Raw genomic sequence first — 26,509 nt, forward strand, 5'->3', positions numbered from 1 at the left:
TGAGAAATGGAGCATCACCATGCCGAATCCTGTTGGCAACCTTGAGGTAGACGCACGGACCTACTCACCGAGGGTCTTGAAATCGTTTCGACGCAGGCTATCGACTTCCCCCTCCATGCATTTTTGCAGAGAAGCAATTGCAGGCGTCTGCCGTGTCGAACATAGAGACTTTCCTTGTATGGACGGCGCAGTTATGACGTCAGACGACGTCAGAGGTGAAAGCCCCTCCTGATATACGGCGAACGCAACGGCGTCGAGCTGCTTCACCTCGCCAGCCACATCGACTCTGGCATCCTGTACACAATGAACGTCCTGTTTTCAGTAGCGCGTCCGTCAATTCGCACAGCGGCTCTGCGTCGCGCACCCCTCACATTGAGGTCACCTTACACCCGCCTTGCGCCCCTGATGCCAACGCCACGGCCCCCAACGTCCCGCATTCTTCGTCTAGCCACTGCGCTGCAACAAACTCGTTCGGTCGCATCATCCGTATCTGGACGACCAGGTTCACAGACTATTGAGCAAGCGGCGCTAAACGTTCGCGAGGAGGTCGGCAACTCGACCACAGACTGGGCAAAGACGATTGCGGGCGGCAATTTACCAGTCGACAGCATGAAGTCCACAAGAGAGACGTTTGTAGGTCGCTTGCTCTTTCGTACTCGGCGTCCTTTGCGAGTCAACACTCAAACGCTGAGAACGATGTGACCGACAGTTAGGAATCACGAGCGCGGTTGCACACGCTGTCCCGATGCCGTACATCGTGACGGGTTTGGCTGGCGGTTTGCCATACATCGTAGCGTCCGCAGCGACGATGTACCTCTCACACCAAGCCGGTCTCGCAACTGCAGGTACTATGCGCCCTCCTTCCCGATTTGTCCAAGACTGACCATTGGCGTGCGACAGGGATCCTCACGGGACTTGATCCCGGTGTCGCATTGACCATTCTTGATCGTGCGCTGAGCATTCAGGTGACGTATGGCGCCGTTATGCTGTCCTTCCTCGGTGCGTTCCAGTCCCAGTCCTTGTCCCTCATCCAGGCCCCCTTTCCTGTCCCATAAAAGCTATTTTCTCACGTCTGTCGCGATGCTTGCAGGGGCGCTACACTGGGGTATGGAGTTTGCTGGATACGGTGGACACAAGGGATACAAGCGTCTCGCGCTCGGCATGGCCCCTGTCCTATATGCATGGCCAACCCTCGCGCTTGACCCAACCTTTGCCCTCATTGCACAATGGGTCGGCTTCACAGGGCTCTGGTGGGCAGATCTTCATGCTACAACTGCTGGTTGGAGTAAGCCAACGCTGTGCGCCACTCTATCGACGTGACACTTACTGCTGTGTCTGTACATGTAGCCCCGGCATGGTATTCGCAATACCGTTTCTACTTATCGATCCTCGTCGGCACATGTATCATCACCACCCTAGGCAGCATTTCGTACTGGGGGCCTGTCGCCGGGCATGGCCTGCTGACGCACGACCTCGAGCTCATTCGCTCTCAACGCGTGCACGGGAAGCCCGGAGGTGAAGGCGTAGTGCCAGGCGAGGTTGAAGCGGTGAGCACTGGGGAGGCGGGAGACAGCTATGTTCTGATTCGGAAGAAGCACCATGAATCACCGGAGGGAGAGCAGAAGTGAGGAACCACAAGGGAAACTTCTGGAAGATCGTGCGATTGGACTCAATATCAGTTGTCTGAGCAGCGCCCGTGTCATGAAGCATTCTGTGTATCATTAGGGTTGTTGCAAGAGACCTGTTCTCGGACATTCTTTAGCAAAGTCGCGTACAATGTACTATATCAAAATTCACCAAGATTCACCTGTCGCTGGCAACCCACTCGGAGCAGCCTTCCAAAATGTCGAGCAACGAAAGATGAGGCCAAAGCGCACCGAAATGACTGGAATGTTCTCGGCACGTGCAAGCCGCTTCCGTAAGAAACTTTTGTCGCGTCTCACCTGTACTCGCAGCATTTATCACCCCCCCTCCCTCCCATTGCAGTCCACCGCTGTCGATTACTTCCATCTTATTCCGAATTGCACGCACATCTTGCATCATACGAAAAAGTTTGCAACTTCGTAATTAGGCCAGAAAAAGCAGCCAAAGATGTCGACCATGTCGTATACCACCGCCAACTGGCACTGGAAGAACAAAACGGTGACGCCGTGGGCGAAGGAGTGGCTCGAACGCGAGCTCGTGCTGGTTGAGGTCCAAGGCGCGGATGGTGCGGTTGTCCGCGTCGAGCGCGTAGTTGAGATTGATGGCGATGTAGAGCTGGGGAGGCGCAAGTCGAAGTGCGTCATTTCTTCAATCGGTTTTGTATATGTTCCTGTCGTCTTGCACTGCTTTTCGGGGCGAGAATTCTACCTATCGAGACCGTCAAGCTTGTACTAACTGTCTTTCTTTGCCGTTGCTTTCTGGCCTTCGTTGGGGTCTTGATACCGATATTGGTGTCTTGCTTGTGGGCATGGCAGGCTGATCACGATCTACGATTGCAAAGTAGTCCTGAACTGGAAGGGGACGGCTGCAGATGGGTCAGAGGCGTCAGGTCGCCTCGTCGTCCCCGAGGTCTCGCACGAGATCACCCTCGATGGGCTCTCTGATTACGTTGTATGTATTATGTTCTTCGAATATCTTGTTTTCGCTTGTCTGACTATTGATTGTTCTTTGTGTTGGATCTCATCACTTACTATTCACTACTCCATGATGGTTTTTTTTTTCGAAATCGCATCCTACATGATGCGCTTCCCGACGCAATACGCATACCGAAATATAGTATGAATGGAGCCTCACCTCCGATGCTAGTGCACCGTCAGCATCTGTTCTTTATGCGCTTGCCAAATCCCTCCTTCCCGCCGCGCTCGAGGTGAAATTCACTGCATTCCCAGCTGCACTCGTTGAGACCCATGGCAAAGACATCATTGTTGGGTCCACTGAGCCTAGCCGTACCGCGTCGCCTACGCCTGCTGCTCCCACCACTCCTCAGGCAACGCAAGCCTCTTCGTCTTCACCTGCACCTGCACCAAAGGTGGTGAAGAAGGTAGAGAAGAACAAAGTCAACGCGGCCCTCGTTGAGGTTGAGGCGACGTTCCAGGCAGCGGCGGATGACCTGTTCTCGCTCCTGACGGACGAGAAACGGATCCCAGCGTGGTCGCGCGCGCCTGCTAAGGTTCGTCTGTTTGTTTCTTCGACTCGTGTCTTTCTCCCGTTCTCCCGTTTGTTTCGTGGTGCTGAGTTTTCTGTGATGGTCACATAGTCTGCCGCGCAGCCGGGCACAGAGTACACGCTGTTTGGCGGGGGCGTGCGCGGGAAGTACCTCGCTCTGATGCCAGGGCAGCAGATTGTCCAGACGTGGGCGTTGCAGAGTCCTACCTGGCCAGATGGTGCGCATCTTTGTTTGTCCCCCGAGAGCTCAACTTACATGACTACCTTTCTTCTGATATAGGCCACGAAGCTACGCTCACCACAACGCTTGCGCAATCAATCGACTCCACCAAGGTCACGTTCGCACTCGACGGCGTGCCAACCGGGTCGGAAGATGAAATTCGCAGAAATCTCGAGGGTTACTAGTGCGTCTCACTTATGCTTTTCCATAATTCCTCCTCTCTGCATTCATTTTACTGATCTACCCATGTGTCTAGTGTACACGGCCTCAAATCCATCGGGTACGTACAACTCTTCCCTTCGGCGCCCGTTTTCTCGTCTTCCTATACTGCATCGCATCGGACGTCCAAAAAGTCCTCATTGTCTACACCTTCATCTAAACCACCACCGACGCTCGGCTCTCGTGCTCTCTCGGCCGGCCTTGCGCTGCTCGTTCTAGGAGCAGCACTCGCCGTCCCGCTGCTGTATTCCTCTTCTTCTCCGCCTGTGTCCCCCAAGTAGCCTCGAGCGTAGTTGCTGATTTATGCTTTTCCCTTTCATTCTCCTGTCTCCCCCCGCCTCATCTCGCTTTGTGCGCTTTTTTGATTGCTGTCGTTTTCGTATGGACTTCGCTGTGCATTTTATTCCCTCGCCGTTTGCATCGTTTCGTAGGCTGGGCACCGTACTTTAGACGCCCGACCGAACGCAAATTCAAGTCAATTCGATTGTTCGTCTTTCGTCAAGCTTCAAGCTGTAGGCGCGGTATTGTCAAACTGGTGGATTTTGGCTGCGGGATATTGTGGTTGACAGGTGTAGGATGCTGCGAAATGCGAATATAGCAAGGCGGATCTCAGTCTCGAAGTAGAAGAAGAAAGTTGTATTTGAGTTGTCTAGAAAGAATTCAAATCGAAATTATACGTACTGAACCTGACACTGATAAATACGAGAGTATTGTGCAACACCGCATATTGGATGATTCATGGCTACAACCTTGAACGGAGGCCGATGCTAATCATGATTGTGATATAGCTGTAAACACGTATGCGGAGGGCCGGTAACTCAGCATAATCTGCCATGCACCGGAAGGCTAAAATTATCATCGGTCCAGCGTTGTTCAACAATAGCATGACTACAAAGACCGGTTCGTCCGCGGCAATCATGCAACAATGAAAGCTTTAAATCCTAAAGAAGTGCCGCTCGAAGCGCGGGATCGCAGAATAGGATTGGACTTCTGCCGCGGGGGCGTGCCAACATGGACATGAGGACTGAAATGAAGGAGTGAAACGTCGGAGTCGCTCATTTGTGCCAGGATCCTTGGCCGAGATGAGTTGTGGTCATTGAGATGAAGAAAGTCCGCTTTTGATGAAGATCCTCGTTGTGACGCTGTCCCGGACTCGAGACATGCTTCCGCCGAAGAGGAAAGAAGAGAGCTTCAAGACATTGGAAGTGAGCAAACCAGCTCTCGATGGATCTGCAGCCAAAGAAGCGCGGCGGGCAGTCTTTTTCTAGAAACCGAGCTGACATCCGGGGTTGGAGCATCGGTGCTCCTCGTGGCACAATAAAGCCTTGATCCCGCACTTTAGCGTCTGAGAAGCGATATATCGACTCCTGAATTGAATGGGATTCCCGTCTGAAGCTGAGAAGCACACTGTAGGACCTAGTTCCCGGGCTATCTGAATCAGACCGGCCACGGCGACAGGAATGAATTACTATAGGCCAGAACGGAGGGGCTCGGCGGCGAGGTGTAGATCACGCATATCTTGGTGTCGCTCAGGAGACTAAAGGAGTCCTAACATCTCTACTCCCATCATAATAGAACGATGCCGTGTATCACTGAGATGCAGGAAACAGATGCAAGGAGAAGACGGGGCGAGGGTTCGATCACGATCGAACATTGCAGTATGTTTCTTTGACTAAACATATTATTTTGAGTATTGAGACTTGTACGCACACCTCGATAATACATTAGTTTGACTATTGAGAATACTAGGCTCTCGGCATCGCGATGGATCTAGACGTGGTAACGTAGAATCAAACCTAACAATACACGATGATGCCGCACACCCACCACAATGTTCTTTTTATCTTGGGCATCTAAATCATAGTCCGCGGAGAGACAACATCGCGTGTCTACTCCGCGGGCGCTATTAGGTTGGCTTCTGAGTATTCAGTCTTCGGTAGAACAGACAAGTATTCGGAGATGAGCGTAATTTGGCGCAAGTTGCTTGGTTGAAAGAGCTCGCAAAGAGTGGTTGCTATATAATCCCCAATCACTGCCAAAGATGTAGTCGAATAAGGGCGGACAAGGTATATCCCTTGTGTTTTCTATATAGACACCAGTTCCTGTTGCACCACGGCCATCTGTTGGAAATCGTCATGATGGGTAATAGATGAGTGTGATGATTATTGGACAAAGTGCAACATACGGAGCAACGTCCTGTGGCAATGATTAGGTAGAAGAAGTTCACTGACCCTCATACAACTTGATCAGATGATCAAGTATCAGCGGTTGTATGTCTAGAAGATTCCAGGGAAACTTTACGAAGTGGGATTCAATAACTTCGCGACGTACCCTGCAGGTGAGCAAAATCTAACCCATAAAATTTAGAAGACATGGTGATATTGACAGCAGCGTCACCTGTGTCCATTGTCATTATAATACAGAGTTGAAAGGCAAGCAAATAATAGTGCTGTGTAGGGACACGTGGGCCTGGCTGCAACCAGTTGTCTCCGAGCGGTTACGATGTGGAAAGGAAATGAAAGTAGTAAACAGATTATTCTGAACCTCGAGTTGCGGTTATGCGTCACGCATGATATCTTAGCTGAATAATTCAGCCAGAGATGTGCGCGAGGATTAATGATATTGACGACCAGAAAATCGGTTTGAACACGCTAAACTCTCTATTTCCAGCCTTTTACCTCGCTAGAGCATCATGCATCAGCTCTGAGTTTTCGAAATGAAATCAACTTAGAATGACTCACCGAGGTTCCATAGTCTACCCGACGGTGGAGCTTGCCACCAGCCTTGGGAGAGCTTGAAGGGGAAGGACTTGATAGTAGGAAAAGTGCGGAAGACTAGGGAAGACTTAGAGAGACTACATCGGTGCGGCACGTGAGCACAGAAATAAACAGAAATATAGGTTCAATCTCAAGCGTTATTCCTCCAACCCGGCAAGTGTAGTCACTGCAAGTTGCTGTTCGACTTCACTGTCAAACAACAATGGCGGGCCTCTCGTATTCTTGCTCGCTCCGGCGACCTCTACATGTAGAGTTACGCCATGGCCTTTCTAGTCCTTCACGCTTCAGCAACTCAATGGTCCTCGCCCGACGTGCAAATTCTACCCTTCCGCAAAGCACGAAGGAGAATCTGCCCTGGCCAGAATATCTTGCCATCCGTAGGGCTAAGCGGAGATGGGAGATGGTACGTCTTTGAAATACGGCAGCGTGTTGCGGTGTGTGCAATGGGTTGCGTGAACTCATGTCACTTGTTCTGTCATCGCTAGGCCCTTACCATACCATGCATGGCAGCTGGCTTAGTTGGCGGGGCGGCTTATTTTGGGTCGTTGGAGGTTGATGCCTCAAAACCAATCATGGTACGCTTTCATGTCGTCGACAGTTTCATCCTGCTTATTGACACCGTGCTCAGGGTCTTGACCCCATCTTCTTTTTTGGAGGCGCAACGCTAGGATGTGTCGGTGAGCATATCATCGTCTTTACTCATTACAGGCTTGACCTCATCCACCAAAAAATACAGGTCTCGGCTACCTCATTGGGCCCATCATCGGCTCAACATGCTGGCGTTTGACTCACCGTCGGACGATGGCCCTCATTGAGGCCCGCGACCGTGAGTTCCACAGCCGTATCGTTAAAAATCGAGTAGATCCCACCGCCCAGAGTGCAACAAACCCCGTGCCAGACTTCTATGGTACGTTCATTCGCACCGCACTTGTTTTCTAGTCATTGAAGCAATGTGTAGGTGAAAAGATTGGGTCTCTTCACGAGTATAGACAGGTATGTTTTCTTGATGTGTGGGCAGAGGACTTTGATCGATATGTCCGTCTAGTGGTTGAGAGACCAGGCAAAGTACAAGCGGAAGTCCGAATGGCCGGAGGATTGATAGGGTTACTGTAGCACGCCGAGTGTAACAGTCGTCACATTTCTTGTCCAAATAGGTTGACTGAACGGACATTTCATGAAGCGCACAAACGTAAGTCAGACGATGCAGACAAAAGCTGCCCAAAATCATATTTTGATCGTTGTGGTGAGTAGGTGACGAAGTAATAAGTCCATGGCAGTAGCAACTATAAAATGCCTGATGTCTGACTAGCAGGACAAGATGAACTAAAATGTGTGATGGGATAGCAAAGCCACAATAGAATGAAGGTAGAGCTTGCCCAAAAAGGTGGGATTGGAGAGCAGTAAATAAACTAGAGGTTTGTGAGAACAGTGCGATGGTCATGTAAAACCACTCACTGGCTAGATGTCTGTAGAGACAGATGCCATAAATATTAGATAATCAAATAATTGAGCACAAGTTACAAGGGAAACCCCAGAAAAGCCACGGAGAACAGGGGAAGACTACTCAAGTCGTGACCTGTATGGCCGGCCATGGAGCCATATCAAGCTCGGCTTTCGTAGCAATGATCGTGATGGTATGATAGAACGGATGGAGGATGACGGGTCCCATCACTTGCGCCATGGTTGCCCAAAGGTGAATGTAGACGTTGTGACGCGCTGGGGTGAGACGCGAGGGCGCTCCTTGAGGCAGAATCGAGGGATGACACCTTTTTCAGCATCTGCGCGACCGACGCGCTGGACGAGGCACCACTCATCCTCAAATTGCTCGAGAAGACGTAGTGTCTCGCCAGTGCGAATGGAGAGCTCGTCTTCCATAGTAGGGGTAAAGGTGGTAGAAACGACCATGAGGCGCGGGAGGGGATTGGGAGAGAACCTAGCAGAGAAGCTCGTCCGTGGTGTTCTGGCGGTGGCTGCTGAGAGGAAGCCAGAGGATATGGTACGAGGACTAGGAATGGGAGGAATGTCGAAGGTTTCGCGTGGGGCAGCAGTCACCGCCACCCTCAGCTTTTTCGACGCAGGAGGTGTAGGGGGAGGCACCGCAGGAGAAGGGGCGATGGGAGGAAGAGGAGGAAGAGGGAGGTCAGCATAAGCAGCCGCACGATATTTCGGTGGAGGTGAGCGATCTCGTTCCTCATTGTTCTGGGGAGAACGGGAAGCTGGCTTGACAGCAATCGGAGGAACAGCGACCCCGCTTCTCGGTAGGTTAACACTCCTGATTTGAGGAGTCCAACCAACGCTAGGAGTTGGCGGGACAGGAGGCAGGAGGACAGCTTTGTCAGGTTTTCCAACCTTGTTGTCAGCGAGACTGACGCGGAAGATGTTCTTCTCCACTGTGCCCTTTTCTACATTCGAGAAATCGAATTGACTGGATGGAGCGGCACTACGGCGCTTGGTCCAAGAGCGAAATTTCCACACAGCAGCAACTATAGTCGGCATGAGCATGATTTCATTAACAAAGTATGAATATCGTACCGAGGATGAACACGCCAACCACAGTGAAGACTCCAACAAGAGATTTTACACTCGTGGAGAGGTGGACGTTGACAGACGGATGTGATTGGCTGATGCTATCCGTGGCGGAAGCATTGTCGCGAGGCTGAATCGCTTGGGCCACCTCTCGCTCCAAGGTACGAAAACCTGATGCAAACACGGCCATGTCAAAATGAACGAAAAAAGAAAAAAGAAAGGACGCCTCAAGAGAGACAGGAGGGGAGTGGAAGGAGGCGGGTGAAGATGGAAACTCACGAGTCGGTCTATATGTATAGGCCTGGATGATGGTGATATCAACGCTATGCCGATGCCGGTGATCCGTTTGGGAGTCTGTGAATTGAAACGGACTGCAAACAAGCGCCAAAAGTAAATCCATCTTGATGAACTACGATGCTTTCCATATTTGGTCTGCTAGAGGCACACAGCCACCGCAATGGCCGACTGGCATACCGCTTCATCACCATCATTGCCCTGAATTTCCACATCTGCCATGATTTAAGTCAGCACTGACCGATATCAATCAACAATGCATCCACAATGAGCAATTGACATCTCACCAGAGCACGCTGAAGGCCCGACTCGGTGTACAATGAGTACAGTGCGACTCGAAAACAAACTATCGATATTTACTAGATTAGTTGTGCAACGTGGACTTAAGTAGTCGAGCTGATACTGTCAATAGGTCAAACAAAATCAGAAGTATGTTGAAAGGTGTGGTTGAATAATCTATCCTCTTCTAAGCGGGACTTTGCCAAACAAGGAGGTTTCCAGTCATCGTGAGAGAAACATCTCCGACCCTCACCAGTGCATGAACCTTGCGACACCACCGCCGTTGCATCAATTATTCAATGAGATAACTTTACCCGTTAGCACATCTAAAATGTAAGACCATACATAGATACCGCAATAGTCACATTGTCGTATCGCAGACTCGTGCTTCATGGTATGTGGCGTCGTCTCGCTGATCACAGATTTCCAGCATTGAGTGGACCGCCACAAAGCAGAATGAGGCTACTCACCTATAGACGACACATGAACAACCTCATCTGCCCTACGACCATCACGAGATAAATGATGTAAAAGATGAATGAAAACAGTCGAGCTCATACAATGTTCGAGGCACGCATGAAAAGTCATCAATGACTATGTAATATCAACAATCAAAACAAATCCAACAGCATCGCAGATACCGCGCGGTGCAAAGATCGTGCTCCCTCAGCGGGGATATATCTCGCAAGCGACTTCCTTGCCGCGTTCTCGAGCGTCGCCGCAGATAATCCTTCGGCGAGCTCGGCGTCCGCTTGGTGCATCAGTAAGGCTTCAGTTGCGATGACTATCTTCTCCTCCTCGGTGAATGGAACAAAGGGGAGGACTGCCGTGCACCGGCCAATCAAGCCGCCCTGTTTGGAGAGGTACTCAATCAGCTAAGCTCTCCATGTTGCGAATATGCGCTCGACACACCCCAAGCTGGTCTGTGACCTTTGTCCGCATGAGACCGATGAGATCAAGGTACTCCTCTCGTGACATTGCGGCAGTTGGGTTGGAGAGTGTGCTTTGATACTCAAACACATACTGATCCCCGAGATTGGACGTACCAAGCCAGACTACGTTCCGCATGTCGACGAGACGATTAGGCCCATGCAGGAAATACCGACCTGTCCGCAGAGTGAGTGTCCGTCTGTTATGTGGTCGATATAGACTCACCCTCGAATGCTGGAAGCAGAGAATAGTGCACTTTTGGATCTTGCACCTTTTCTATTTCCTGAGAAGGGATAGGAATATGAGCTTTCTTTGCAGGGGCGTCACGAAAAATCTCAAGCTCACGTCCAGCACTACAACGCATCGTTTCCCTTCATTTTCAAGCAAAAACTCAGATAAGGTCTGGGGCGACATGTCCTGTGAATATCGTTAAAGATGGGTAAGCCCTTGGAACAAAAGATAGGCACTCACTTGATATGATTGTGATTGCCATAGGTCATGAGTGGATCGTAAACTAGTCATATTCACAGTATGGGTCGGGATACCCAGGAGGGATCCAACTGAAATGAAAAGGTATAACGAGAGAGTTCTCAAACGAGAATGGGAGTCCGCGTACATTTATGAGCTAGAAGACTTTTACCGTGCCCACTTGGTCCTGCCAATGTCATCAATAGCCAATTTTAAAGACCACATTCTGCTAAACTTACCGCAGAACAGGAAAACAATGGGCGACACTGAAAAGCGTCTAGAATGTTCATTCAGATGCATGAACAGCTGCTCGAATACGCGGTCCTGCCCAACGATATCATATCGCATCCGTGTCAGAGGGCGGAAGATAGAGCGATGGATCAGCGCAGATGTCTTCCTTGTAGCAGGCGCGTCTGCCCTAGAAATATAGTACCTAGCACACAGCATCGTAAGCGAGATTGCTATGACCTCAGGCTTCTTTTAAATTAGCACATACCTTGTCGCAGGATTCATCCCGTCCATCGTTGTTGTTAGCGGGGGCGTAACAACAAGGGGCCATCCCCCTGCTTCACGCCCATGGTCTGACCCAGAAGCAAATATCGATGCCGAGTGTGGAGGATTCATCTCTGGATTGTGCAACGAGGCGGGGTTGGCACCATAGGCTAGAAGCTCCTTTACAATCTCCATCTTGTGCATGAGACGATCATTTGTAAGCGTGAACGCAAGCGCTGATTGTGGACCGAGCTGGTCGTTCGGGCCTGCTTCTCCACTCTCGAGAACCCGGCGCACTTCTTCAACGTCGTCGCTTGCGATGGCGAACATGAGCGTGGGACGAGGTGTGGCAATAGCATGCACAGATGAGCCCAACGCGGATGAAGATCGAGAAGTTGGCGCTGTGTGAGGGATGACACTTTGTGGACGGATGGGATTGCGGATAGTGTGATCATAGACATCGTCATCGAGGTCACGGTAGTCGTTGACGTCGTCCCCGCCATGGGCGCCCATGACGGGCTCAGAGAGTCGACTATCAGTACGAGAATATTCATCGTGAGTATATGCCTGCGAGTGACCGTCGGAATTGGAAAGGTCTGAGATAACAGATTTGCGCCATGACTGTGAATGCGATATGGGTGCAGATTGCGATTCTATCTGGATGGAGGAACGATGCAACGATGAACGATTAGATGCAAGCGGGAGTGTTGAGTCGCTGTGAGTAGAAATTAGGGTATCTCGGATACGTCCCGGTATTGTTGAAGAATGAACAGATGAAAGCTATTGTGATCCATAGACGTTAGTCATGTCCAGCAAGGCATTATAATCAGCGTGAAATTACCAGAGGATTTTGTGAAATGGATTGCCTTGATGATACACTATGAGAGGAAACGGATGCTTGCGAATGATGTCCGACCGAGGAAGTAAGACTAGACCGCAGACTGGACGGTAAAGGGGCACTATGTAGAGGTGAAGAAGTTAATATGCGCGACTATTGAGCCCAAATTTCAGTATCCAGTTATCATCGACGAAAACTGCACATACAAGACGAAGCGGTCTAATCCCACCAGAACTGGGCAGAGATTCTGCCGGAGAATGATGTTGCCCGCTCAGGGGAGACTGAGAATCTGCTCTAGAAGGGGAAGTGTAAGCATTAGTTGAGATATTAGGTCGGGTACGCCCTGTCGGTCTAGCTTGAGTATTGATAGCACGACCCTGTGATGACCATAGTAAGCGATTGATGCATTGTCACACATAAGACGAGAAAGTCACACCTGAAACGATCGTCTGAAACCAAACGGAACCTTTCCACCCCTTGACATCCTGTTCCACTTCGTCTCCTCAGCGTCTGTTCCCGTGCTTTGTATAGATGAACGACTAGATGAACGAACATCGAGATCCGCCTTCTCCTTCCCCTTGCGCTGGCTTGATGCAGGAACGCCCATGGTTTCGCGGGCATGGTGTAGAGAGACCGGAGACGCCGACGAAGATGCTCTGGCGGGTTTTACAGTAGACGGTACAGGTGGCTGCGTGAACAATGCTTCCCGTGGACTAGCAAACGACATGCGATCAGGGGAGTCGGCTGAGAGGGGGGACTTGAACAGGGGATTGAATGTGTGGGAACTTGGGCTGCGAAGGTTGGAGAGTGCAAGAGAAGATAAGAATGGGTGGGAGTTATATTGAATAGGAGAACGAGACCTTATCTCAATGGAAAGAGACGAGGATCGTGATGTGCTCAATTCGCCTACATGAGCTGCGGGACTGTCCAGTGAGATATGAGAGGCCCATGACATTCGTTTAGCTACAGCCTCGTTTGGCGACAGCGTGTGCGCATCATACAAAGAGTTTCCAGCACCTAGACTTGAGTGATGCGAATCAAAATGTTCGCTCCTGCGAGCAGCAGCACTGCTCAGCGTCGTCCGTTTCAAAATCTCCTGCTGCTGCGAAGTATGATACGTGTCCTGTAGTGAGCTTCTGGAAGTCCGCTTCAGGCTATGGAAATCGGGGAGAGCAGGTGGAGATGCAAGTGAACGGGAGTAGCTTTGAGCAGGTGAGCAGGAGGAAGGAGACGATGAAACAAAAGGTGTCGGTTCACTTATAGGAGCTGTAGGACTGTCCAAGGAAATGTGGGATGTCCAAGAAGACCTATTCACTGTAACCTCTTGTGGCGACGAAGACTCCGCGTCGTACACCGAGCTCCTTGTCTGCGGACTCGCGCGGCGGAAATCAGTTCGAACGGGCGGTGGAACAGCGCTGGTGGGCGAAGGAAGCTGGGGCTTAACAGAAGACCGAGAGAACTCGCGAGCAAGGGGAGATGAAGATGAAAGGGCTATCTGTTCACTCATACTAGCTGTAGGACTGTCCAAGGAGATTTGGGATGCCCAAGAAGACATATTCACTGAAATTTCCTGTGGCGACGAAGACTCCGCGTCGTACACCGAGCTCCTTGTCTGCGGACTCGCGCGGCGGAAACCAGTTCGAACGGGCGGTGGAACAGCGCTGGTGGGCGAAGGAAGCTGGGGCTTAACAGAAGACCGAGAGAACTCGCGAGCAAGGGGAGATGAAAGGGCTGTCCGTTCACTCATACTAGCAGTGGGACTGTCCAGGGAAATGTGGGATGCCCAAGAAGACCTATTCACTGTAACCTCCTGTGGCCATGAAGATTTCGCGTCATAAACCGAGCTCCTTGTCTGTGGACTCGCGCGTCGAAAATCATTTCGAACGAGTGGTGGAATAGCGCTAGTGGGCGAAAGAGGCTGAGGCTTAACAGAAGACCGAGAGAACTCACGAGCAAGGGGAGATAAAAGGGCTGCCTGTTCACTCATACTAGCTGTAGGGCTATCCGAAGAAATATGAGATGTCCAAGACGAGTGATCTACTGCTTTGTCCTTTGGCGATGGAGGCTGCGCCGAATCTCTCGCGCGTTGGCTCAAGCGATGAGAATCAAAGAGTACCGGTGAGGAGGCAAACGAACGGATAGACGAGCGGGTCTGTCGCGGAAAAGATGAACGAGAGGACATGTGGTCAGGGGACGATGATGAGGCTGTCATCTCTGTACGAGTCGCAGGGCTGCTCGGTGACATCTGTTGTGCTACAACCTGCGATAGAGATGCGCTTGAATTATGGCTTCTCGATCCTCGAGCATCGGAGAGTGTAGGAGAAGAGGCGGGCGAACGAAGTGTGTGCTGAATGGACGATCGACCTTGCATTGGCGAACTTGAGCTCGAGTCGTGAGAGTGAGATAGCGAGGTCAGCTTCACTTCTCCGATTCGAAGCGTGGGACTGTCCAGTGTTATGTGAGATAACCCAGCATTAGGCTCTTCGGGCGACGACGTATACGCGTCGTACATCAACTGGAACATGTCATCATTCGACATTGGACTGAAACCAACTGACTGTTCTGGTGAATTTGTGGGTTGGACAGGAATGCCTTGTGTCACTTCCTGAGCATCATCCATCCAGCTCGTTAGGGCGACGACCGGAGAGTTAGGGTCTAAGTGTCCAATATATTCTGGCGTTGTATCCGATTCTGACCGTGCAGCTCTGACCGTCAAATCCGAGACAGCAGAAACCGCGCGCCCTCGAGTCGGAGTAGATGTAACAGACGATGCTATAGTGAGAGCATCCCCAACAGCTGTCGCATCTATTGTCTCTGATGCGGAAGTAGGGTGAGCGATCATATATTCCTTGAGAGCAGCTCGAAGGGATGAGCGTGGGGAAAGTGGAAGATTATCCACAGGCTGAGAACTCTCAACACCTGATGAGATCGATGCAGCTACTTCCAATGAAGGACTCGTCGGAGACGCTTGAGCCGTAGAAGAATTCTCCGCAGATTGGAAAATTTTGACATCTATCGGATTCGAGGCGTCGACTTCCAAAGGAGGGCTGGTTGAAGATGGTAGCTCGGGTGGAGGTAAGGGGAACGAAAGCCTCTCATGCCGAGGATCCTCAGAATTGAAAGACGCATCCATGTCGTCCCACGAGTCTTCCTCTTCTTGGCTACCAATTATATCGAGATCTGTCATCTCATGTACTACCGGCTTGGACTGACGGTGCGCTGGTGAGGCTTGCAGTGATGTGTAGGCAGACTCCAAAATGGGAGGGGGCACATCGCGGTGAGGAACCGTACCTGCACCAAGGGAAAGCTCGTGAAAATCAGGCAAAGACACGAGAGCCGATAGTCTCTTTGGAGGAGGTATCTCCGCTTCCCCGACGTCGACGGGCGATTCGAGAGTGAAAGGAACAGGTGAGACATCGTCGATGCTATCACTTCTAGTAGGATTCGGGGCAAGTGTGGGGGATGGTACTGGACTTGAAGGAGCAAATGCGGCCAACTTAGGTGACAGAACCCGAACTGACGGAGAACCAAATGGAGAGGCGAGCAGATCCAGAGTGGACGTAGGTCTGTACGGCCTTGGGGGAGACAAGACAAAAGGAGATGGTCCAACCCAGCTATCAGCATACCCGGAGTCGATAGAATCTTCACGGTGGATTGAGCCATCGAATTCGTATGGAGGGAAAGGGATAGGCGGACCGCAGGACAGGTCGACCGGGGAGAGAAGGTCGAATGAATGTTTGCTGCTATGGGTAACCTGCTGAGAAGGGGGCTCTATTTCCTGTTCACCCGTTTCTAGGTCCACCTGGTCCCGGTGCCGGATGGGATTCTGACGGGCTGTCATTTCCTCATCGTCTTGCTCAGGCACGTGATCGGAGTTGGATGGGGACGGCGGCAAGGAGGTCTCGTCTTGGCCCAGTTCGTTCCAACGATATCTAGACGCGGTTTCCCGTCGCACTCCATTTCCCGCGTTAAATACATCGGGGTATGTAGGCGATGACCACTCGACCTCGCCCGGGCGATAGTCATGAGGGGATGGTGGCGACGTATGGCTTTCGGTTGGTCCAATGACATCTTGTAATGCGAGTAGCAGGCTCGACATACGCGTCGAGCGTGGAGAGGATGAAATGGAGTGCGGCGACTGGATTGAGAAAGTCGGGAGTAAGGGAGCGGTAAGGGCGCTATGGCCAAGGGCAGCATCGGGAGAAGGAGAAATGGAAGTTTCGTGAGAGATAAATTTTGAAGCTCGGGAGTCAAGAGCGCTCTTGACCTTCACATCGTGCAGAAAGTTACAAGAGTCTGAAAAGAGACAGCGACCCTGTGAATAGAAAGGACAAGGCCGGGCTAGAAACAACGGCGGTTGTTAGACGTGCAACGCAACAAGTTAGATGTAATCGAACTTTTCTTCTTCCATGGTGGATTCGGGATTGTCATCGGGAAGACATGAAGGAAGGAAGGGCGCAGCACAGGTGACGAAAGGAGTGAACAAGGAGTAATATGAATTGTATGTCCGGGTGTGCTGTTGTGTGGGCGCCTGTTGACTTGTGTTGCTTCCGTTGGCGCCAAGCTTCGGCACCGCGGCCGACTCCAAACATCTATCCACGTCGTGCATGGCGGCGAACAGTGCCTTTCGTACGCTCGCTCGCCTCACCCTCTTTTCTGGTCCGCAGTGCTCTCTTTGTGACGTGCGTTGTTCAACTTTCTCTTGCTGGCCCTCCATAACTTATCTGCATCTGTCCAGGTCGCTAAAGCTGAACTCTCAAAAGTCCGACAATCGGTATGACATGTTCATCAAGCACAAAATGTGGATCCTGACCTCTTTTACCTTATCAGCGTCAGTTCACCTTGGACATAATCAATATTCAGGACGCAGGCCAGGAGCGTTGGAAGCGCAAGTATGTCTATTGGATCCCGGCGCTGCACATCGACGACAAAGAAGTCGCCAAGGGCCGCTGGGACGCACAGACAGTAAACGACGCGTTGGACGAATGGGAGAAGATTCAGAAACCCACGGAGCTGAGGGAAGACCCCTCTCCCCTCTAGATGAAAATTCAATGCTGTATTTCTGTGATGTGCAACGTGTTTCACCCAGAATTCATCCTGACCCAGGACCTGAATTTCGGTGGACGTACCGGTCCGCATCCCCACCTATCCTTTATGATCGACATGGCGAAAGGATTCTGGGTGAACTAGATGACGACAGCGAGGAGGAAGCCGATAATGGCCTCAGTCGCTGTTTCAACTGTGGATCAACCAAGCACCTCGTAACCCATTGTCCCGACCCCTACAACCCACATCTCGTGTCACTTTCTCGTCAACTCTTCAGTTTCTTCCGCTCTGAACGCACTATGGAACCCAAAACCCTCTCAGAAGCTTTCGAGTCGAAACATCAGCGTCTCCTCTTCCTTGACACTTTTACTCCAGGAGAGATCCGTGGCCCTATCCTACGCGAGGCTCTCAATCTGCGAGTTGATGATATTGGAGAAAGTATGCCATGGCTTAAATGGATAGCTGAATGGGGATATCCGAGAGGTTGGGCTACAAAATCGGATCCTAGGGACACGGTGAGGAGGAGGATCGAGAATCAATTCGTTGGAGACTTGACAATCGAGGAGGGACAAGGGTCGTTCACGATATATGGAGAAGATGTGGTGGAGGAGCTGGACCTTAGTCGTCCCTCCGAGCTGACCTTCTCTCAAGCTCTGCAAGGGAATGATCTTACCCTCAAAAATATGTATCCAAACGACCCGAGCTTTGACTTGTCGGACTCCGAGGAAGAGACCCTAAACCCGTCTTGTGAAGACAGTGCATTGCATAACTTACGTCCATCTTCCACCCCGCCGCGCCGCTGGGCAATATACCCATCGACATATTTCTCCAACGATCTTCTACCGATTTATAGCGGACATCGCCTACCGTCTTTACGTTCCCGTCCAACATCATCCACGTACTCCGACGACCGCCAAAGTCTTTGGAGCAGCATCACTTCTCAGCTTGGGCCTGGCTCTAGCTCCACACAGTGGGCCAATGTTCAAGCAAGCAGCGTCGGAACTGGTACACATCCATGGAGATTGCCTGGGATTTTTCACATTTCAGAGGATGACAGTGGGGTTTTTGCAGTCAGATCACGCAGGTGGCCCCTTCATGAGCTCAGTCCGCTCCCGCCGCCTGGTCCACCTCCTTCACCACCGCCGCCTCCACCGCTTCCATCACCATCGCTATCACAACAAATATCAAAGCGATCACTGTCCCCTGAACCGCAAAATAACCTTTGGGATGAAAACGATAGTGACATGGACATGTCAGACTTAGACTAGCCACCCTAGCTATGCTTCCATTAGTCAAGGCAACACATGCAATGTACCGCGATAATCTCCCTCGAACATCTCAGTTTATATGGTCAAAATATGATTAGATGCATTACGGTGCTAGTTTACAAGGCGCAAGGAACCTATTTAAGTGTCTGGTATCATCTATGTATCCGGAAAGGAGAAATTAAAGATCAACCATACTATCGTTGCACCGGAGTTGCAAAGAAAATAATCTTTGTAGCATCTTGAATCGGGCTCTCTCTCGCTCCAAATTTTTGTGGTACCTGCGGAAGCTTCTTAAAATGTGCCCTCCTATTTTTTTTCATATTTTTGAGCAAACGCAAAGAATTATTGTGATATGATTGAGAAGGGGTGTCCGAAAACGAGCAAATCTTGGGAGTTGCAAATCTTGCCGACGATCGGGTCACACGTCGTCACGTTTAAACTCGAACTCCGACAGCGCGCACTGCGGAACGACCTACCATGCGGAGATTCAAAAAATGACCAAGCATCACACGGCCCGAGACTCTCTGTCACTCTGCCTGCCATCGGGCACTGCCCGTCAAAAACAATTTGATGAAGAGCAGTGGAGCCCTCAAAGCTAGACAAAATAACCTGAATGCTTTCAGTGATACCTCTTCATATTCATATTTTTTTATTTTTGTAATTAAGCTCTAGGATCTGAGAGGTCTTGAGCATCTCTCAGATACCTCTGCCCTAAAAACCATTATTCATTGCCTCCTCACTACTGCACCCAATTTCTGTTCTCGCAAAAACTCTGATACTTGAAGAGTGCTTAAATCAACAATTAAGAATTTTTTCAAGAGGTGCCGTCAAAAGTTGCCGCGAGGAGCTCGATTTTGAACCTCTCATACCATTTGCAACTCCGGTGCAACGATAGTACACAGAAGACTTGTAACGTAGATTTTGCTGGATTCTGTCAATCCTCGGAGCCTCTCCAAAGTCCGAAAGCACTGCGTGCACCGTAGGGTTTTTCTCGGGATAAACCGTGGGCAAAACCGTGGATTTTTTTTTGAGGGGTCAAGTATTTATATTCCGCGCAGCGCAAGCCAGTGGCGGTGTGTAAGTAAAAACCGTGGATATAAATCAAAAATTTGCTTGGGTTTATTTGCGGAAACTACCGAAACAAGAACTTAAGGTTTATTCGATATTTTATTATAGGGTGTGATAAAATATCGGGTTAACCTTAAGCTTGTGGATAAACTGGAACAAAAACTTTATCTATATCCAGAGTTAAATCCACGGTTTATCCTGAGAAAAACCCTGCGGTGCACGCAGTGTCTAAGCGAAAGGCGCCGGATTCCAAAAGTCTGAACGCCGCTCGGCGATTAGCGAAACCCTATAAAGCTCGGATGCGTCTTTACATATCATCACGACGTCCAAATTGCTGTATGTCCCCCGCGGGTCCTTTTGGGCTTTGCTTTCCTGGGATGTACGGCCCAGACAAACGTCGAAGAGCGATCTTATTCTTTGGCTGTCTCAAAAACAATCTATGCTGATCGCTTCTCCCATTGGTCGAGGGGCTAGGACGCAGGATCACCTGGAGATATCTACATGCTTTTTGTACCCTATGCACTTTGAACGATAATCAAATTGTGAGTGCATTGTTTTTGTTTGGGCATTCAACGGTTCGAGCGCGATGCCCAAGAAGATAACCCTGGTAAAGGGATACACCTGCGCTCATCTTCGGAGGGGTTTATTGCTGGTATGAACTGTGCGGGAGACCCACTGTGTTCACCTGCAGCTGGGTGTGCATGAGGAGTTAAAGGCGAGTCTGAGGTTGAGCTTTCGTTACCGCTGTTCATCTTTTCTCGTATGCTGTGTCATAAATTGCGATTCTGACCGTCCTCCGTTGCAGGTGTTTGGCGATCAACTGCGGCTGGTCTATATTTGCGGCTGACGCGGGCAGGATCGATCAGCAGTCATTTTGGAATTGGGCGAGCGTTGGAGCGGTTGCTCCGTCTAGGTCAGCGTATCACACATGTGGAACACTGAACGTTGAAACTTTTATACACGCATCAACGGCTACCGTACATATCATAGCACCATCATGTGTCGTTCTCAAACTGTAGTGAACGAGTATTTTTTGATGATAATAAGCAATAAAGTGATTGGAGAAAAAGGCGGTGCGGTCGTCCGAGCGCGGCGCCGATTGTTGCGACGACGCTTACTAGTGTATAGCCGGAACCGTTGGCATCCTTGAAGTTGTAAGTCGCACTTCGTTCACGACCTCGACGCTCCTCTCCGTCCACCGTCACGGCCCCTCCCATATTCCTCGAACACGTCCCAACCGTTGCATGCATGTACACATCCGCTCAATCACGCGCCTCCTCTCTCAAAGTTACAAGTCCAATTAGTCCAGACATGTACCATCGCCCCTTTCCCTCCGTTCGAAACTCCTCCTCTGTGAATCTGTCAGAGTTTCCCTCTCCACGGATGTCCCCCTTGCTTCAACCTACGGTTCTACCGGGCGCCTACGCTAATGGTTCGACCCCGAGCCTGGCAGTCGTCCCACCAGCGATACCTGTTCCAAAGGACGAGTCGGCACCCACTATATTTGGACTGCCTCTCAAATACGTCTCGTGAGTAATCCTTGACTTCAAAACCGAGCGATCCACGGCGTTGCTAACCAGTACTCAATCGTGCCTAAGCCTTGTCACGCTCGCAGTCCAGAATGCCGCTCTTTCGATAGTTATGCACTATTCCCGCGTCTCAATCCCTCCTTCCTTAGCATATTCCCCTGCTTCTGCCGTCCTCCTCAACGAAATCCTCAAAGGCTCAATATCATTCGTCGTAGCTGTATGGCGCGTTGCGAACGCTGACCAGCGCAAGCCATTTGCCGGCGCGCTGTTCTCACCCGTCCAGCAAGTAGTCCGCGAAATTTTCAGTCCAGACTGTTGGAAACTCTCTATTCCTGCCATCCTCTACGTCGTCCAAAACTCCCTACAATTCGTTGCCATCAGCAATCTTCCCGTTGCGACATTCCAAGTCACATATCAGATGAAGATTCTCACTACCGCTGCCTTTTCCGTTGTGATGCTGCGCCGGCGGTTGACCTCGACAAAATGGTTCTCCCTATTTTTCCTGGCTATTGGCGTAGCGATCGTGCAAATTCAGACAAGCACCAGTGCTCACGCTCCTGCGTCGACAAACATCCCAGTTGGTAGCGCTCACGACTCGGCGCCCCTATACATGCACATCATGAGCCCGCTGAAGGGCTTTGGTGCGGTCACGGCGGCTTGCTTCACTTCAGGGCTTGCGGGCGTGTACTTCGAAATGGTGCTCAAAAACTCTAAAGCGGATCTTTGGGTGCGCAATGTCCAACTATCGCTGTTCTCGCTCCTCCCCGCGCTCCTCCCCATCCTCTGCACATCTTCACCTCCCAATTCGCGCGGGTTCTTCCTGGACTTATTCAAAAACTTCGGCGGGTGGGCGTGGGCGACCGTTTCGATCCAGGTCTTTGGCGGTTTGGTGACGGCTATCGTAATCAAATATTCAGACAATATCCTCAAAGGGTTCGCGACATCGTTGTCAATCATCCTATCCTTCCTGGCCTCCGTCATCCTCTTCAACTTCCGCCTCACACCGTCGTTCATCGTGGGATCCTCAACCGTACTTGTCGCGACATGGATGTACAACCAGCCCGCCGGCAAGGAGCCCGCCATCATCACGAACGTGGTCAACACCGCAACTGGTAGCTCACGGTCTAGCTTGTCGTGGCACGGGTCCCCCGTTAGTCCCAATGCGCCGATACTCGGCCATTTCGATAACAAGACCTCCTCACCGAGGGTCGTGTCGACAGCGCTGGGTTCGGAGAAGTACAGCCCTGCGTCGGATACTCACTTCCAACCCACAATCGACACACCGCGGTATCTGAATGCCCCCTACGGCTCGCCATATCCCTCGCGTACGCCGTCGCCTGCACCCCCACCGCAGGGACCGGGATCTCAGCACATGCTGCGGTGACGAAAAGAGCGATCATAGACCGAGTGATCGTCGCCTCTGCTGAAGCGCGTCTGCAGGGCGGGACGCACTGCGCAGGTCGGAGCGCAGGACGAAACGATACCCATTTACTTAGACGCTGAACAGTGTTTGATATGAAACTTACTACCACATATTGCCATTCACATGCTCGGATGCTCGCCTTCATAGACTCAGTCCTCCTGCTACCCACCACGCGGCATCTTTTATAGTTCACATTATTTACACTTGAGTAACGCGTGCGCAGTTGATACGGCAGTCGAAGTGAGGCATGACATCGGTAGCGCATGCAGACTAATAAGGTGTCCTTGACGTCATATCTTGCTCTAGATGAAACTGCACCATACAGCGCTTTGGTAGAACCTCAGACTATCATGCACCAATACAGAAGATTGCAGTCGTTCTGAGTGCGAGGTCAACGTCAACGAATACAACGCGCGAAGTTCCTCGAGGGTATCACGTGAGCGTCATGGATTATCACCTGCTAATAGCCGCGGCCAAACATCATGCGAGGTGGCTTTGGATTCGAGTTCCTCCACCGTAGATCAGAGAAACTATGTCAATTGACCTCGAATGGAGCAAACTTGACTCGTCTCTTGCCAACTCCCTTGTCGAGGTTCTCAACAGACAGCTTCAAAACTCACCGAGGCCATCTTTCATAGGTCCTGTCGAAGTAACGTCATTCGACTTTGGCTCACAAGCCCCCGATATCGAGCTTGTCGACCTTCGTAACATTCACCCCGATTTCCTCGAGGACGATGATGACATCGAAGGAGACAAGGATCCCGTCAAGGTGACGGAAGGCGCAGATGACAACGACGGCTTCGAGTGGGTGTCGCGCAAAGCCGTGGGTCGAGCGATGACGGAGGAAGCACCCGCTTACCATCACCTCCCGCCCCACGTTCGATATGGCCGCGGACCATCAAGTGAGATGTTCACGTCGGCTACCTCTTTCGACCCTTCTAGAGGATTTTGGAATGGAGCGAGGAGCGTACCAACTTTGAGCCAACGCAATCCATACCTCGCTTCCCCGTTCCACATTTCACCATCTGTGACGCCGCCTTTCGCGGTTGCCTTTCAATCTCGGTACGCCTCCGCTCGACCGTCTCCGATGGTCTCTCCCCCATCTCCTCTTTCCGGCACATCTTCGCCACCCGCCGACTCGCTATCGTCGCAGCCCGAATCTGCAGCCGATCCTCAGCCCGCGCAGACCGCCCCTCATCCTAACCTGCAACTCCACCTTCACATAACGTGGAATTCCAACCTTCGTCTCAATCTCTCAACATCACTCCACATAAACTATCCATCCCCCCTTTTTATGTCACTTCCCATCCGTCTGTCAGTCACAGGTCTTCTGTTCACCGGCGAGCTGGCCGTGGCGTACGAAGGCGCAGGCCCAAGTCGTCGCGTGCATCTATGTATTTTGGATGAGCTAGACCCATATGGCCCAGCCGGTGAGCGGCCAAAACGGGATTCTATGAGCAGCTTACCGGGTGGGACGCCAGACGAGGACGTCAACGGCACCGGCGCATCTCCGCAGCAGCGCGGTAGCAAACCGTTGCCCATAGGCCAGAGGCTGTTACCGAACATCTTCATTGAGAGCGAGTTGGGGCAGGCCGATAAGCATGTCCTAAAAAATGTGACACGGGTAGAGAGGTTCATCCAGGACGTCATCAGGAAAACGGTCGAAGAAGAGTTGGTGTTTCCAAATTTCCACACACTAGTTCTAGGATAGAGATGGCAACGGTGCAGGATTTTGCATACCCACGTACAAAAGTTTTGTATCGATACAGGACCGATGTAATTTTACAACAGCGGCTTGCTCATGTACGGCCCGTCTAGTTCATAACCCAACCGACGGTAATAATCTCGTGTCCCGACCCCTATAGAAACAAAGATAGGCCATGTATCAGATCGCAGGGGCCTAGAAACGCGCTGCAAACATACCTGAGATAACAGCAAGCTTCACGCTCCCGTGCTCTTCCCTTGCTATCCGCTCCGCTTCCTCCATCAACAACGTGCCGAAACCCTTTGGGGACGAGGTTTGAATGTAAACCCAACTTGACGTACAGAACAGCTCACCTGATGCTGGAACTTCGTTGGGTCTCTCCCATGCACGGGTACAGCCGTCCCGTAAACATGTAGCTCTCGCACGATACTCGTCCCTCCATCCGATCCTTCCTTCTGTACGAGCTCTGGCCTAAAAGTCCCTTCCGCAGAGCACTTCCTCAGACGCAGTAGCCCAATGAGGATATCCCTTTCCGGGTCTTCGTACGAGAGGAACGTTTCCCAACCGCCATTCGCCGTGTAGTCTCTTCGAAGGAGCTCTACCGATTCCGGCCGAACTTTGTGGTGTATCTCATGGATCTGTCAAGAAGATAGTATAATCAAGATCACGGCATGTGAGAAAAGAAAGAAGTTGATACCCCGACTTCGCGGAAGCGGACGTCACGGCATTCCGCACCAAAGTCTTTCATGCGGTTTAGAGCTAGCTCACGCAAATTTCCAGAGTTCTCGCAGCCGGATGTTACCAGAGGCAACGGAATATCTCTGCCAGAAATGGCGTTTAGTTTTGGTACATACGGACATAGGATAACGTACCGTTGTACTCGGTAGACTCTCGTCCATGGTGGAACCAGCGCCAGGATCCTCGCAACGACATCTACTAACACATTTGGAGTATAATTCTTGTACCTCCCTGTCCGCCATAGTTCATACAACCCTGTACCCCTGATCACCAATGTCGGGTAAATTTTCAAGCCGTCACTCCTGAACATGGGATTCTCAAAGTACTCCTTGAATTGCTCCAGGTCGCGCTCGACGCCCACATTGGGAAGGTCAGGCATCATGTGTGCCACTACTTTGAAGCCGGCGTCTTTAGCGAGGTGGAAAGACTCAGACACAGCCCGAACGGTGTGTCCGCGATTTGTGTCACGAGCAACGTCTTCATAGACAGACTGTACACCGATCTCGAGCCGTGTGCAGCCGTAGCGGAGCATCTGACTGAGATGTGGCCTCAGACAGTAGTCAGGACGAGTTTCGATCGTGATACCAATGGCCTTCGATTTACTCTGTTCGGAGTAACTAATAGGAATTTTAGGGTATTAGGGTATTACTACCGATGATTCAGTAGAGACGTACCGAACAGCCTCATCAACATCTGTACCGGTAAATCCAGACAGGGCGTTGTGTAGTTGAGCTACAAATTTGTTCCTATACTCTTCTGGCATGCTCATGAATGTCCCACCCATGATGATGAACTCCACCTGATAGAACGCCATGAGAAGCCGTAGATATCGGTCAAAGACAAACCTCACTTTATCAACGCTGTGACCCAGACTCTTCAGCTGTTCAACACGACCTCGTGTCTGTTCGTACGGATCATATCGTGCACGAATAGCTCGCATGCTTGTTGGCTCATAACCCGTGTAGCTCTGCGTGCTGTAATCGAAATCCGAGTCTGGTCCTCCTGGACAGTACCTATGCGCATTGGAGCATCAGCGAAAAGCTCGCAATCCTAAATATGTCTGGTGCTCACACACAAATATTACCTGTCATCGCGATATGTGGACAGCGATGAGGCTTACACATAACAGCAACCACAGCAATCTGTTGCAATATGACGAGGTGTTAGATCTGGAGCATAGGATCTTAGGTGAACATGTACCCCGCTAGCGGTTCGTATCGGTCTTGCCTTCAACTTCGGCAATAGTGCTTTCTTGTATTCGTCTGGAATAGCACTGATAATATCGACCAGCCGGGGAACCCCACCGAAGCCAAACTTTTTGCTCATCTTTGCACGCAGCTCGTTGAGTGATACAGTCTGATTCATGTCGTGTGCTTTGATGAGCTCTGCCGCAATTCCCGAAGTGACTCGCAAGAGCTGTTCCGCCTGCGAAGGACCTGCTTTCAAGATGAGAGGATAGGTGATGTCAGAAGATGACGCATATACCTTCCGTTCGTGTCTTTTGTACCATCGTATCCTAAATCTATCCGAAGAGCAAGT

The 26,509-nt window shown here is 51.0% G+C and overlaps 12 protein-coding genes across 12 annotated transcripts; 7 read left to right on the top strand and 5 right to left on the bottom strand.

Moving 5' to 3' along the window:
• Nucleotides 1–303: 303 nt before the first annotated feature.
• HETIRDRAFT_457678 (uncharacterized protein) lies at nt 304–1,628 on the top strand (the record flags this gene model as incomplete). Its single annotated transcript, XM_009544670.1, has 5 exons — nt 304–633; nt 710–845; nt 901–999; nt 1,091–1,285; nt 1,348–1,628. 5 exons carry the CDS (start codon nt 304–306, stop codon nt 1,626–1,628), a joined length of 1,041 nt encoding a protein of 346 aa, XP_009542965.1.
• A 472-nt stretch (nt 1,629–2,100) lies between these two features.
• HETIRDRAFT_471579 (uncharacterized protein) lies at nt 2,101–4,268 on the top strand (the record flags this gene model as incomplete). Its single annotated transcript, XM_009544671.1, has 7 exons — nt 2,101–2,279; nt 2,460–2,595; nt 2,762–3,154; nt 3,242–3,368; nt 3,431–3,554; nt 3,627–3,650; nt 4,021–4,268. 7 exons carry the CDS (start codon nt 2,101–2,103, stop codon nt 4,037–4,039), a joined length of 1,002 nt encoding a protein of 333 aa, XP_009542966.1. The 3' UTR covers nt 4,040–4,268.
• Nucleotides 4,269–6,661: 2,393 nt separating this feature from the next.
• HETIRDRAFT_308993 (uncharacterized protein) lies at nt 6,662–7,465 on the top strand (the record flags this gene model as incomplete). The annotated part of the gene is made up of 6 exons (XM_009544672.1): nt 6,662–6,769; nt 6,852–6,941; nt 6,995–7,043; nt 7,103–7,273; nt 7,325–7,359; nt 7,412–7,465. 6 exons carry the CDS (start codon nt 6,662–6,664, stop codon nt 7,463–7,465), a joined length of 507 nt encoding a protein of 168 aa, XP_009542967.1.
• A 97-nt stretch (nt 7,466–7,562) lies between these two features.
• On the bottom strand, nt 7,563–8,327 carry HETIRDRAFT_407905 (uncharacterized protein). Its single transcript, XM_009544673.1, has one exon. The coding sequence runs from the start codon at nt 8,239–8,241 to the stop codon at nt 8,035–8,037; it is 207 nt and encodes a 68-aa protein (XP_009542968.1). The 5' UTR covers nt 8,242–8,327; the 3' UTR covers nt 7,563–8,034.
• Nucleotides 8,328–9,215: 888 nt separating this feature from the next.
• On the bottom strand, nt 9,216–9,383 carry HETIRDRAFT_309421 (uncharacterized protein; the record flags this gene model as incomplete). Its single annotated transcript, XM_009544674.1, has 1 exon — nt 9,216–9,383. One exon carries the CDS (start codon nt 9,381–9,383, stop codon nt 9,216–9,218), a length of 168 nt encoding a protein of 55 aa, XP_009542969.1.
• Nucleotides 9,384–9,511: 128 nt separating this feature from the next.
• HETIRDRAFT_438656 (uncharacterized protein) lies at nt 9,512–11,784 on the bottom strand. The gene is made up of 9 exons (XM_009544675.1): nt 11,360–11,784; nt 11,103–11,296; nt 11,012–11,050; nt 10,867–10,955; nt 10,741–10,812; nt 10,621–10,678; nt 10,378–10,571; nt 9,936–10,316; nt 9,512–9,877 (listed from the first exon to the last, which is right to left on the bottom strand). Exons 1-8 carry the CDS (start codon nt 11,683–11,685, stop codon nt 10,077–10,079), a joined length of 1,212 nt encoding a protein of 403 aa, XP_009542970.1. The 5' UTR covers nt 11,686–11,784; the 3' UTR covers nt 9,512–9,877; nt 9,936–10,076.
• Nucleotides 11,765–16,292, bottom strand: HETIRDRAFT_457682 (uncharacterized protein; the record flags this gene model as incomplete). The annotated part of the gene is made up of 4 exons (XM_009544676.1): nt 11,765–12,135; nt 12,197–12,346; nt 12,400–12,570; nt 12,630–16,292. Coding segments are annotated over 4 exons (4,353 nt in total), but the record flags the coding sequence as incomplete, so codon positions are not given.
• Nucleotides 16,293–16,800: 508 nt separating this feature from the next.
• HETIRDRAFT_308783 (uncharacterized protein) lies at nt 16,801–17,233 on the top strand (the record flags this gene model as incomplete). The annotated part of the gene is made up of 3 exons (XM_009544677.1): nt 16,801–16,875; nt 16,932–16,967; nt 17,024–17,233. The coding sequence occupies 3 exons, from the start codon at nt 16,801–16,803 to the stop codon at nt 17,231–17,233; spliced, it is 321 nt and encodes a 106-aa protein (XP_009542972.1).
• An 11-nt stretch (nt 17,234–17,244) lies between these two features.
• On the top strand, nt 17,245–18,507 carry HETIRDRAFT_415178 (uncharacterized protein; the record flags this gene model as incomplete). Its single annotated transcript, XM_009544678.1, has 1 exon — nt 17,245–18,507. The coding sequence occupies one exon, from the start codon at nt 17,245–17,247 to the stop codon at nt 18,505–18,507; it is 1,263 nt and encodes a 420-aa protein (XP_009542973.1).
• Nucleotides 18,508–20,886: 2,379 nt separating this feature from the next.
• Nucleotides 20,887–22,488, top strand: HETIRDRAFT_43413 (UDP-galactose transporter; the record flags this gene model as incomplete). Its single annotated transcript, XM_009543485.1, has 2 exons — nt 20,887–21,104; nt 21,174–22,488. 2 exons carry the CDS (start codon nt 20,887–20,889, stop codon nt 22,486–22,488), a joined length of 1,533 nt encoding a protein of 510 aa, XP_009541780.1.
• Nucleotides 22,489–23,053: 565 nt separating this feature from the next.
• Nucleotides 23,054–24,372, top strand: HETIRDRAFT_380530 (uncharacterized protein). The gene has a single exon (XM_009544679.1). The coding sequence runs from the start codon at nt 23,060–23,062 to the stop codon at nt 24,236–24,238; it is 1,179 nt and encodes a 392-aa protein (XP_009542974.1). The 5' UTR covers nt 23,054–23,059; the 3' UTR covers nt 24,239–24,372.
• HETIRDRAFT_154180 (uncharacterized protein) lies at nt 24,004–26,480 on the bottom strand (the record flags this gene model as incomplete). The annotated part of the gene is made up of 10 exons (XM_009544680.1): nt 24,004–24,386; nt 24,451–24,532; nt 24,586–24,870; nt 24,930–25,053; nt 25,105–25,587; nt 25,645–25,769; nt 25,821–25,983; nt 26,042–26,112; nt 26,171–26,406; nt 26,456–26,480. The coding sequence occupies 10 exons, from the start codon at nt 26,478–26,480 to the stop codon at nt 24,310–24,312; spliced, it is 1,671 nt and encodes a 556-aa protein (XP_009542975.1). The 3' UTR covers nt 24,004–24,309.
• Between the last annotated feature and the right edge of the window lie 29 nt (nt 26,481–26,509).

This window comes from Heterobasidion irregulare (genome assembly GCF_000320585.1).
Source record: "Heterobasidion irregulare TC 32-1 unplaced genomic scaffold scaffold_02, whole genome shotgun sequence".
Lineage (NCBI taxonomy): Eukaryota > Fungi > Basidiomycota > Agaricomycetes > Russulales > Bondarzewiaceae > Heterobasidion > Heterobasidion irregulare.

Coding starts and splice junctions, on each gene's coding strand:
- HETIRDRAFT_380530 (XM_009544679.1), top strand. CDS start 23,060: ATGTCAATTGACCTCGAATGGAGCAAACTTGACTCGTCTCTTGCCAAC.
- HETIRDRAFT_407905 (XM_009544673.1), bottom strand. CDS start 8,241: ATGGAAGACGAGCTCTCCATTCGCACTGGCGAGACACTACGTCTTCTC.
- HETIRDRAFT_438656 (XM_009544675.1), bottom strand. CDS start 11,685: ATGTTCGCCATCGCAAGCGACGACGTTGAAGAAGTGCGCCGGGTTCTC. Junction 11,297..11,359: donor GGGATGAATCCTGCGACAAG/GTATGTGCTAAT, acceptor GCTGTGTGCTAG/GTACTATATTTCTAGGGCAG. Junction 10,317..10,377: donor AGGTCACAGACCAGCTTGGG/GTGTGTCGAGCG, acceptor CTCTCCAAACAG/GGCGGCTTGATTGGCCGGTG.